General features: G+C 44.9%; 1 protein-coding gene across 1 annotated transcript in view; it reads right to left on the bottom strand.

The window, feature by feature from the left end:
- LOC144819850 (uncharacterized) overlaps positions 1-12,441 on the bottom strand; it is a 444,078-nt gene that overhangs the window by 109,536 nt on the left and 322,101 nt on the right. The window contains exons 8-10 of the mRNA XM_078677585.1: positions 3,598-3,783; positions 2,323-2,425; positions 1,836-1,977 (exon numbers count right to left, since the gene is read on the bottom strand). Coding sequence (XP_078533711.1) covers positions 1,836-1,977; positions 2,323-2,425; positions 3,598-3,783 — 431 coding nt within the window. The remainder of the gene's footprint in view (positions 1-1,835; positions 1,978-2,322; positions 2,426-3,597; positions 3,784-12,441) is intronic.

Genomic DNA, 12,441 nt, shown 5'->3' with positions numbered 1-12,441 from the left:
GAGGAACGTACCCTTCGCCAATGTTGGCTACGTAGCCAGAAACGGGCGGGATTTACCGCCCCGTATGCCCCGGAGATCCCTCTGGGCATGTGCACCGCCCTCCCACATGGCGGGGATTGGTCAGCACTGGCCGACTGGGAGGAGCTTGGGGTCCACGTGATAGGGGACCTATATAGAGATGGTACCTTGTTGCCATTCCACGAACTGCAGAGCACCTTTGATTTGCCGAGGGGTGACTTTTTATTACATGCAGCTTTGGTGTCGGGAATCCAGAAACACTGGAAGATGGGATTGGCGGAACCTCCTAAGTCATTGGGCTACATCACGATGGCCGCTGGCACTTTCAAGGCTATTACCTACCTGTACAGGAGATTGGCATTGGAGGATCCGCCGCCCCTAGATAGGTTGAGGGAACGTTGGGAGGGAGACCTCGGCTGGCAGATACCGGAGGCGTCCTGGCCACAGCTCGTACGGCAGTCCTGGAAGGGCACACGCAATGTTTGGTTTCAGTTGGTCCAATATTTTACGCTCCACAGGGCTTATTTGACGCCGGTTAAAATCCAGCAGGTCTTTGGGGGAGCTCACTCAGTGTGCCCCCGATGCAGCGAGGAGGGCGCTGACTTTGGTCATATGTTCTGGTCCTGCGCAGGGCTAGGTACATACTGGACCGATGTAATGGTGTGCTTGAATGAGGTCACGGGGCGTCGGGTTGAAGTAAGCATGGGGGCTTGGCTCTTGCTATGGTTCCCGCACACACCAGCCACAAAAATTACAAGTAAATTCTTTGACTTGGGGTTGATTATGGCCAAGAGGGAGCTCACTATGCACTGGAAGTCCAGGGGGGGCCTCAGCTTTCTGAGGTGGCGGGGGAGTTTCCAACAATGGGCAACTAGTGAAGGGACTCTTAGACTACATTTAGCCAGACGCACTTCTAACGATAAAGCGCTGGATGCGGCCAGGGCATGGGGTGCGCTGGTGGCGGATCTACGATCAACGATGGAAGCTAGTGGGGGCGATGGGATGGATGCAACGGCAGGTCAGGTGCAGGAAACTGGGGCAGGGAATGCGGGGGTACACATGGGAGGTGAGATCAGCTAGGTCCAAACAACCTTGTGCATATGATGGTTTCCGCACTTTTGTTGGAAGGGAACGAAGGACCGCTAGGATCGCATGCTATGTTTTGCACATATTCCAAGTCGTTGCACTGCTAAGGACCGCTACTGTGACTGTCCCGGGAGGAATTGGGCGCAGCGGCACGAAGGTTTATATCATTCTCTAGCAGAGACAGTAGGGGGCACACTGGCAAGGGGGGTGGGGGTAGAGGGGGAGGGATTCGAATAGGGATAGAGGTTGCGGGCCAATGCTGATTTTTGTCCTGAAAAGGGCCAAGTTGATGAGAATCCGCTTATGATGCATGATTGTATGATGTTTGACTAAAAATTAATAAAAATCTGTTAAAAAAAATCGGAGTCAGTCTCAAAGTCTTCAAACTTGTGAACAACCATTCCACCCCTAAGGTAAGGAATCTGCAGCTAGAAGTCTATCAGATTGGGTAGTTAAAGGGCCTACATCCAACATACATTTCACATGGCATAACAATCATCAGAAATCAGTAGACTAATAGACCTACCAAGTGAGACACATGTAACTACTGTCACAGACATAGAAAAGATAGGAGCTTGGCAGCATAATGATCACCAGACATGGGAAAGACTGTCCAATACCTTACAACACACCCTGCATGCTCCCCAAGCAGAAGAAAGGTCCACAGGAGACAGGGAACAACAAGGGAAGAATAGGGTTCTTCATATGCATCCTTACTAGCGATGTCTCACCTGGCAATGGCCATGCCAATGTAGTAAGAGAGAGGCATGATGGATATCAGGGAGAGGGAGAACTTGACAGGAGAGCTGCTGTACTCGTTGTGGCTATCACCATATCCCATTACCAGGTTGACGAGCACCAACAGTAGCAGATCTGAGAAAATACACATCAAGGAAAAACATGCACACCACCAACATTCGCTGTATTAACTTGTGGAAATAATTGCACACCAACAGTAATGAAAAGCACATGGTTTTCAGAAGACCTACAATGCTGATGACCCAACAATCTAGACCATAAGGTAGGAAAGATGGTGACACTAAACACGCCAATGCTTCTGAATTGAATATACAAGTTTCATCTGCGAGAAAAACACTTATTTCAAATAAACTACATCTCTAACAACTCATTTCATTAGCATAAATAGTCCTTACTTGCAATAAAGGGGGAAAAGGGTGAGGGGTGTCGATAGACTGATGAACGTCTTGTAAAGGATACTGACTGCAAAAACATTGATGCCGTCCACTGAAAACTTGTAGTAGTAAACATTGACAGCATGGTAGCAGCACAAGATGACTTCCGTCTCATAGAAGACCTCCGTCTAAGAGGGGGAGATAAAGGTTTAAACAATAGTGTGCATTTCCAACCACTGTCCACCCCCACCCCCTTCGTCCTCCCCTGTCAGATCCGACACTGTATATACTGTTTTCTCAACAGTCATGTCTACCTCTACACCCATTTAGCACCGAATGCAAGCTATTGGCCCCCCTGGTTAGCTGGAGTTTGCTTAACTCACTCACAAGGGCAGCTGGGACTGAAGGGAAATGCGCCGATTTCTCAGGTAGACTGCTGCCTCTAAAAAGTTTGCTTTGTGTGCCAGTAACAGCATCTCCACGTAGTAAAATTGGCAAATTCACTCAGTTTTATAGCAATGCCTGGCGTGTGCTGGTCCCTGTCCCAAACCCACCAGCTTTTCACAGTCACAACTTGTGCTGTAAAAATCACAATCAATGTATATCTGCATTTGGCATCACAGCATAGTCCCATACACCACGAGGTATGATCAATTAACTTCTGCTATGTCAAAGGCCTTCTGTGATATGTTCTTGTCTTCAAAAATGGAATGCAAATAGACACATTAATTGGCTCAGGTTTCGTAGAAGTATGGAGGAAGAATAAGACAAACCATTCTTAGGCAAGACGAGACAGATGCCAGAATACAGCTGGTTGATGCAACATCCAAAAGACTATGCTGTATGGGCAGGGGGTCAACATTTCCAGAAGCACACATTTTATTAAATGAACTACAGCTAAAAAAAAACACAAGGAAACTCAACCCTATAGTCAGTTCTACCATGTACCTGCCTTAAGAGGACTATATTTATCTCCAAAACATGCTGTGCTTTAATTCTCGGCTCCTGTTCCTTCACACCCGCCCACTTGCACATTCAGGGCTTTTATTCAAACAGGGAATCCCCATTTGTGCTCTTCCATGTTAAGATGGGTCTACCCAAAGCCTGTTGTATTCATTTCTCCGGAACCCCAGAGGAAGGCCAGTTTCATTAGAAGATAAAGTAAAAATAATGCCTTTTGGGATCAAATAAGCTAGAACGAATTGTTCTGTACTCTAAACTACTTTTTTAGTTTGGAGAGGAGGGTGAAACCAAAGTCAGGATCCAGGAGCATCAATATCCCTTTTCCTTCAGGCATTAATTTATTTCCTTTAGTCAAGGTCCTCCTCCCTTAAGCATGCAATGTGCCAAGCTGTCTTACCCTCTTCATCTGTAGTATGTGCACCTGTTCCGGTGGCATGAGAAGGACAGTGGACACTGTGCGAGCACTCATTTTGGAGATGGGGATGAAAAACACCAGGATCCAGGAGAAGAAGCAGACCAGGCCATGACAGACCGTGAGGAGCGGGAATCCCATCAGGAACCAGAGGTAGGTGCTGATGCGCCACTGAGAACAGACAACAGGAGGAGAGATTATCACTATTGCACAATATGAATACTTCATCTCCCCTACAACAGCATGTGTGGTGCAAAACTATGGACCCATGTGTCTGCGTCAGGGCCTTTTTCATTGCTCAGATATGGTTGTTCTCATACGACTTCCTAAAGCAACAAGCTCTCACAGCAGTGAACATGCCTTGCTCTACATGACGCACTCGTAGGTACTCTGGTTTCACTGCACTCTTCTTAGTTGTAGTTGCCTTGACATGAGCAGAACACTTTTTCGACTATCGCACAGACCTCCACTATTCTGCATTCAGGCACAATCAGCCTCTACACTGCTTCAAACTTCTGAACAACCTTTCCACCTCATGGCTGCACTTTATACACTACAGGTCTCATTACCCATTACCCATGGGCTCTTCGTGATAATTTACCGTTAGGCCAGTTCCTGCGATATCGCAGGAACTGTTCCTCAACCCAGGTATATGCAAAACAGGATAGAATGAAAGGAAAAGGAGGAGTAGTAGCGGTGGTGCTCAAAAGCCATATAAAATGTCACACCTTTACTTTAGCTCCCCTAAAAGGGGTTGGAGGTCTGGGCTTTTCTATCAAGCTAAATGATTCATCTTCCTTTTCAGGCGGCTTGATTTATCGCCCTCCAGGTAGTGCCTTGGCGTTTTTAGATTCACTAAGTGACTCCCTAGGACAATTCTTAGTTCGCTATCCACATTTTACATTTTTGGGTGATTTTAATTTACAATTGGAATCTACATCTGACACACATGCACTGAATTTTCTCCAAACCTTGGAGATTTTCGACCTTCAACAGTCACACAGCCCACCCATCAAGCCGGCCACACCTTGGACGGAATATGCACTATTTTTCCCCTCTTAGAGACTCAGCCTCCTGTCCCGCAGATTTGGTCAAACCACTTCTTGGTCCCCTTTCACATTAAGCTCTCACAGCCCCAACCTTTAGTCAAACTGACTCATAATTCAGGGAACCATGTCAACTGGACGAGAGTAGAGGCTAACTTGAAGCTCAACCCCATCGTTGCCGCACTTATCCCCACCATGCCTGGTGATGTTGTCCAGGGCTCCAAATGCTTTCATACGTGGATGCGACAGGAGATTAAGGACAGAGTTCCACGGAATCGCCCTCAAGGAAAAGGGAAAAAAGGGAAGATAAATGCCCCTTGGTTCACACCTGAGCTAGCAAAAATCCATCTATTTTGCAAAAAAAAAAAAAGAAAGAACGTAACTGGCGAAAAACCTATGACCTGACAGAAAGAAGCCTATATAACCGGCAGAGGAAAATTTACCTCACGGCGATTAAAATAGCCAAGAAGAACTTTTATATCAATGCTATTAATACAGCCAAACAAAGGCAAAAAACGTTATTCTCCATTGTCAAGTCATTTACCCATCCTAGAGCCCTACAACCAGAAATCCCACCTTCCTTAGAATTCTGCAATCAGATTGCGGATTTCTTTGAAGAAAAAATCTCACTAATACAAAAGGATTTCCAAACTCCTTGTCAAGCCTTGTTTGCTACTCCACCGGACTGTGGAGAGAACCTGAAGGGCTGTCTTAGAACTTTCACCCCGGTCACGCTCCTCCAGACCCGGGAGGCAATTAGGTCATGTAAATCGGGTGCCCCCTCGGATTCATGTCCCCCTAGAATCCTCCACCAATTAATTGAGGTTGTCAACCCCATCATAAATGAGATTGTTAATGCTTCCCTGAGCGCAGGCGTTGTGCCTAGCGAATGGAAACATGCAATCGTGAGACCTCTCATGAAAAAAGCAAATAAATCCCCTACAGACCTTGCTAATTTGCACCCGATTTCACTCCTCCCCGTTCTGGGTAAGATCACTGAACAAATGGTCCATAAAGAATTAAAAAATTATGTAGACACACATCATATTCTTCACCCTCAGCAATCGGGTTTCCGTTCACACCACTCTACGGAATCTGCCCTGATTGAACTCACGGATTCAATAAAGCTATTACAAGATCAAGGGAAGAACGCCGTACTGATCTTATTAGATCTTACGGCGGCGTTCAATACCATCTCCCACTCCCTATTGATTGATAGACTTAGGGATATAGGAATCACGGATGTTGCATTGGATTGGATAATCTCCTTCCTGGCAGACAGGTCCCAGACCATCTCCTTGGGCACTTTTCTTTCCAAAGAGAAGAAGGTACAGTCTGGAGTGCCCCAGGGCTCAATATTAAGCCCTTTATTGTTCAACATATATATGGTCCCTCTCATCTCTTTAATTGAGTCATATGGCATATTAGTAACATCATATGCCGATGACACTCAGCTTATTGTTCCCTTGGAGAACAATTCTACAGATGCTGAGCTGAATTAGAAGAAGTGTTTAAGAGATGTCTTCTGCTGGATGGATCAAAACCATCTTAAATGCAACACCAGTAAGACGGAAATTTTTCCCATGGGTAAAAACCCCCAATTCTGCCCCAGCAAATGGTGGCCTGAGGACATCCCTGCGCCACCGCAAGTAGTTGCATCAGCGAGGAATCTTGGCGTTCTATTTGACGCCGAATTAGCCTTCGACCAACATGTCAGGAATGTTGCAGGAAGCTGCTTTAATATCATTAAGTCACTGAAAAAGTTCTTTGACTTTCTACCCATAGACTCAAGAAAGGCAGTGGCAAAGGCTTTAATCCTTGCACGTCTTGATTATTGCAACGATCTGATGGCAGGCGTTAAAAAGAAAAACACCCTCAAAAAACTCAAAGGCGTGCAGCGGCTAGACTTGTTCTCAAGTTACCCAGGAGATCATCTGCCTCGGCCGCCCTCAAAACCCTTCATTGGTTACCACTCCCCAAAAGAATACTGTTTAAAATCTTAATTATAGCTTTCCGTGCATTCAATGGCACTGGCCCGATCTACCTCAAACGGTTTCCACACTACAATCCCGTAAGGACCTTAAGATCCTCAGGTCAGAACCTGATCAAGCCGTTAAAATTCAAACTTAAGACTAAAGGAGGCAAGTCTTTGTCTTTTCTATCTGCTAAAGCGTGGAATTCTATTCCCAACCATCTCAGATCCCTAACCCAGGAAAACCAATTTAGAAAACAACTCAAAACGTGGATCTATTCTCTCTCTGACGATCACGTAATGTCCTTCATATAGTCTATCTTTTCCGATTCTTGCACACTGTTTAGTTAGCGCCAGGATGCTCCTTTCGGAGCGATTGTTTGCGCTTTAGAAATATACAAAAATACAAATACAAAACAGGCATAGGACCTGGCCATGAAATTGGAGGATCGAGCATGTCCCAAAATGGTCATTACACAAGCGAGGAGGGGAGCCTTAAACACTCCCAATGCCGCTGTCCTTGAAAGGAACAGTAAAACCAGTGGGTACTGCATACCAGTGGTCACGACCTTTGGACCGCTAACTACTAAAATTCGACAGATCATTAGGAGACATTTGCATCTGCTCAATACCTCTACAATGAAGATGCCCCAACCCAGATTTGCTTTCATGCGTTCAGCTAATTTACGCGATCGCTTGGTACATACGCAGCCTATTAGAAAATTTAAGGAATCCGGAGTGCCCGCTGGACATTATCCATGTGGGGGATGCTCGGTGTGTGAGCTCACTGAAACTGCAAAGAGCGTTACTCTGACTAATGGGAAAACCTGGTACCTCAATAGGTTTAGCAATTGCAAGAATGTCATCTATAGACTCACGTGCCAGTGTGGATTCCATTACAACTGACAGAATACAGGAACACTTAAGCACACTGAAATCAGGACAACTAACTACCAGGCTGGTGCAATATTTTGTATCACAGGAGCACAACTACAAGGATGTACGATGGGTGATCCTGGAAAGGGTAGTGGGTGACCAATACAGTATAGAGACCAGGTTAAGCACCAAAGAAGCACGTTGTATTAACCAGGAGGGGGTGGACCAACGTGGTCTGAATGACGTCATTGATTGGAACAGAGTAGGAGTATATTAAGTACATACAATCTCAGTCCACTTGGGTCCCATGCGAGCCAGCTTTATGAACTAGTCATCCTAGGTGTCAACAGACGAGTATATGTTGATGTTGTCGACCTGATGGTGAACACCGGGCCAGAGAAAGTGATTTCAGGTACATATCTTAATAAATCTCTAACGCCCAACTGCATCAAAACCCTCACAATCTCTGATCCTTTTTTCTACACATTGCGGATTTCACCTCACCCCTACATCAATCGACACACAAATAATCCCCCGGCCCAAAACTTACACCATGACAAGCATAAACTGCCACTCACTCCCCAAACACAAAGCCAATATTTTCGATCTACTCCTTAACGACCAACCTGATGCGGTCTTTCTCACGGAAACCTGGCTCCAGAGAGCTCAGGGCCCGATATAGCTGTAGCCCTACCCTCCAACTACGCGATAGCCAGAATAGATAGAACAAAAAGGATAGGAGGTGGAGTTGCGGTAGTGTTTAAAAAAAAACTACTGCTGCACTCTCGAGCAACTAACCATCACCACATGTGAAGCTGCTGTATTTAAACTTTCTCTCTCCCCTAATTTCACATTCTCAGGAGTATTAATATACCGACCCCCTGATTACCATGCTAACTGGATCCCAACTTTTATGGAAGAGGTCTCATTCTTTGCCACAAATAATGCTAATTTTACAGTATTAGGTGACAAACTTACATCTGGAAGACCTTACCTGTACTAATAGTACTAGACTCATATCTGACATGGCCTCCCTAAATCTAAAGCTAAAAAACTCCGGTCCCACCCACATAGCAGGACATTTCCTAGACCCCATTTTTTCCAATATTAGTACCATCATCTGCTCCCCTGCATTACCCACCAGCTGGTCTCACCATTATCAGATACATTTCAATCTGATCTCCCCGCATGACAAGCACAACTCCAATAACACCAAAGGAGTAGGTGAAACACAAAGAAACTGGAAAAAACTTGACATCGGTAAACTTAACGAATGTCTTGAGAGCCATAAACCAATCCTAGAGCAAAAAGTTGGCCCCCTCGCTGAGTCCGTCCAAAAATGGCTCTCAGGAGCCATTGACACCTGCCTTCCCACCACCAAATACAAAAGAACTACCCATCGTCCTCCAGCGCCTTGGTATAACAACTCTTTAAAAATATCTAAAACTAGCTGCAAGATCCTCGAAAGAAGGTGGAGGAGAAATTATGATCAATTATCCAAACAGACCTATAAGGTAGCTCTGAGCAAATATCAAAGAATGCAAACAAGCTTGCGCAACTTTTGTAAATCTAACCCTCTGTAATGCCTCTAACTGTGCTAAAACACTATTCAACACAGTAAAAGAACTCGCCGGCTCAGAGACCGTAGCCAAACCTTCAATATTATCTCAAACTAAATGCGAGGACCTAGCAGCGTTTTTCATAAACAAAGTCGAAGGTATTTACCAAGAGATTATCTCACAGGAACATGCACATGACAGTGTTGCGAACACCAATACACCCATACCTACTGCATGCCATCCCCCCGATGTACAAGAGTACAGTGAAACAGTCGTAGGCCACGTCCTAACGGAATGGCCCAACCTAACAACCAAAAATACGGACACACTCCTGAAATCTATTAAATCTGGTTCACCTATGGACCCACTGCCAGACAACATCCTGAAACAATGAAATCATTCTGTGTTAACAGTCCTAACGCATCTTCTTAACACTTCGATCAAAGAAGCAGAAATTCCCCCTACATGGAAACACGCCATGATTCAACCACTATTAAAAAAGCCTAATGCAGATCCCGCTGACACTAAAAACTATCGTCCCATATCACTGCTGCCAATTTTGTCCAAAGTCCTAGAAAAACACATCCATATTCACCTGACGCAATATGTAGCTACGCATCACTTACTCCACCCCTCTCAGTCAGGTTTCAGAGCGGGTTTCTCAACAGAAACCACCCTCTTAGGTGTCACGGAAGCTATCCGCCAGAATTTAGATAAAGGAGAAACAGTGGCGCTCATTCTGCTTGATCTGAGCGCCGCTTTCGACACCATCTCACACACGGTGCTCTTAAACACACTGAGAAAACATGGTGTAGGTGGAGCTGCTCTCAAGTGGATCCAGGCATTCCTCTTAAACAGAACTTTTCAAGTCTTCTCCCAAAAAGCCTTCTCCAAAACGCACTCTTTCGCACATGGAGTACCTCAAGGCTCCATCTTAAGTCCATTACTGTTCAATCTTTATGTAAAACCCCTGGCTGAGCTGGCAGAAAAATCTGGCCCGTTAATCTTTTCCTATGCTGATGATTCCCAAATCATGTTCTCATTATCTGCACAAAACCCAAATGACACCTCTACACTCAAGACAGGACTCACCAACATAGCAGCCTGGATGCAATCCAACTTCCTTAAATTAAACGGAGATAAAACAGAGGTACTGATATTGGGTAAACAGAAAAACCTCTGGAGCACACAACATTGGCCAGACAAAATGGGGACCCCTCCCTACCCCGCACCTCACGTACGTAACTTAGGCGTACTCCTTGATGACACTTTGAGCATGCAGGCCCAATCAGTAAAAGTCGCAGCCACCTGTTTTTCCATCATCAAGTGGCTAAGGAAAATCTGTTGGATGTTACCGGAAACAAAAAAAAAAACTATAGTCAACGCCATAATCACCTCCCGGCTTGACTACGGAAACATCCTTTATGTGGGCTCAAACAAACAGATCACTCATAGATTACAGATGGCCCAAAATGCGGCAGTCAGACTTCTATGCAAAGTGCCAAAAAGGAAATCTATCTCCGCTTTCCGACGAAAACTGCACTGGCTAACCATAGAAAATCGCGTAAAATTTAAAGCACTTACTTACATGTATAAAATCAAATCTGGGACAGCCCCCAACTACCTTTGCTCCCTGGCCACACCCTACACCCCATCAAGAAATCTTAGATCAGCCTCTCAGGGCCGTTTTGCGGTCCCAAAATACAAGTTCGCTCGCATTGGAGGGAAATCCTTTATATACCTAGGACCATCCTACTGGAATTCCCTTCCAATTTCACTTAAGAATGAAACAAGCTACTCTAGTTTATGTAAGTTGCTGAAAACTTGGCTGTTCGATAAATAAATTATCCAGAATCCCCCGTGTTACGGCTTCACTAAATGTGCCGGGAAACCCTTTCGGGTAGCTGTTGCGCAATATAAATTCTAATAATAATAATAATAATATCATAATTGACATCCATATGAAAGGGAGTTTATACATCCTTATCTATGTAAGAGATCTATCCGTAAATATAGGGATTGTATATATGAAATAACTGGCCAATAATTAATTAATAAGCAGGCAACAGGAGTAGATAGAGTGGGATTGTGCCTCCGCTTATTCACTGGTAGGATAACACTGACCAGATGATGTGGAACGCATTGTCTTCATACCATCATACACACAGACACCAATATGAAAATTAAGACCTGCGGACACTGGCTTAGTTAAAGCGGATTGTTTGTCATCAAGTCAGGAGGAGCAGATACAGTATACTTCTAGTAGGATTCCTCTGAATTATTATTATTTTTTTAATAAGTTTCTCCCAACAGAGCTGCACCAGTGTTATAATGCACAGTTGCCATTCTAACATGGTGCCCACTCTGCTCTCGACTGACCGACAAGGCTCCCAGCGTCAGGAGAGGGGCGGGACCTACAAGTATGAAAAACACGGGCAAAAACCGAGACCGCGAGGTGCTGAGCAGACGCCAGACACTTGCGCACACACAGTAAGCAGCTGAACACAGGGCTGGGACTTGAAGTGTTATTTTGAACCCAACTTTCATCTCTCGCGGAGCAGCTGAATCGGACTGCTGCTACGAGAGATAAAATATAGCAGCAATAGGGTTTCCCCCATTGGCAGGCTACATACATACCCCGAGCAACTTGAAAAGGGATGGTATTACTGAGGTTAAATGGGGATAAAAATCAACAAACGCTCTAGGTTTAATTAGTAACCCATTTTCCTTTTTTTCTTTTTTTAAAAAAAACAAGTGAGCACATGGTTTAAAAAAAATGAGTGAGCACATTGTCATAACTTGATCCAGTAATTTATTTCTGTATCCCCCCCCCCACAGGCTGACGCTTAGCAGTGGGCGGGACTGCCTGTGTGAGTGTGGACTAGTACACATTCGCAAACAGAGGGGGTTGCAGGTATGCCCAAGATGGGCAACTACCCGGTAAATATATTCGAGATGAAGGTGGCTCCCACATGTATTAAACTATATGTTATTCTTAGTGCGGACTGTGATGGGTTGTGTTCTCTGTCTCCCACAGGTATAAAACATACAAAAATGGGTGCAGTGTGGCGAAAACTGACCCTTGACCTGATGAAATTGCTGTGAGTTTCCTTTGGCAATGAAACATGTTGGCCCTCTATAACTAAATAGATAGTGGGCAACAGTGTGTCTTGGTTTTCTTGGTTTTAATGTGAGCAGACCCACAGCACATAATAAAGTAGGATAGCTAGTGGATGTCTAGCTCGTTTTTAGATTTGGAATAGTGGTATTCAAGTCAAGATTCCGCTACTCCTTACAGGGTTGGTACTGCCGAGCACGCGGATATGATATATTTTATCCCCTTACAGCTCCTTTGTGTATATGGTGCACTTTATAC

This window comes from Lissotriton helveticus, chromosome 1_1 (genome assembly GCF_964261635.1).
Source record: "Lissotriton helveticus chromosome 1_1, aLisHel1.1, whole genome shotgun sequence".
Classification (NCBI taxonomy): Eukaryota; Metazoa; Chordata; class Amphibia; order Caudata; family Salamandridae; genus Lissotriton; species Lissotriton helveticus.
Note: the sequence above shows the minus strand (reverse complement) of the source record. Positions and strands in the feature narration are given on the sequence as shown.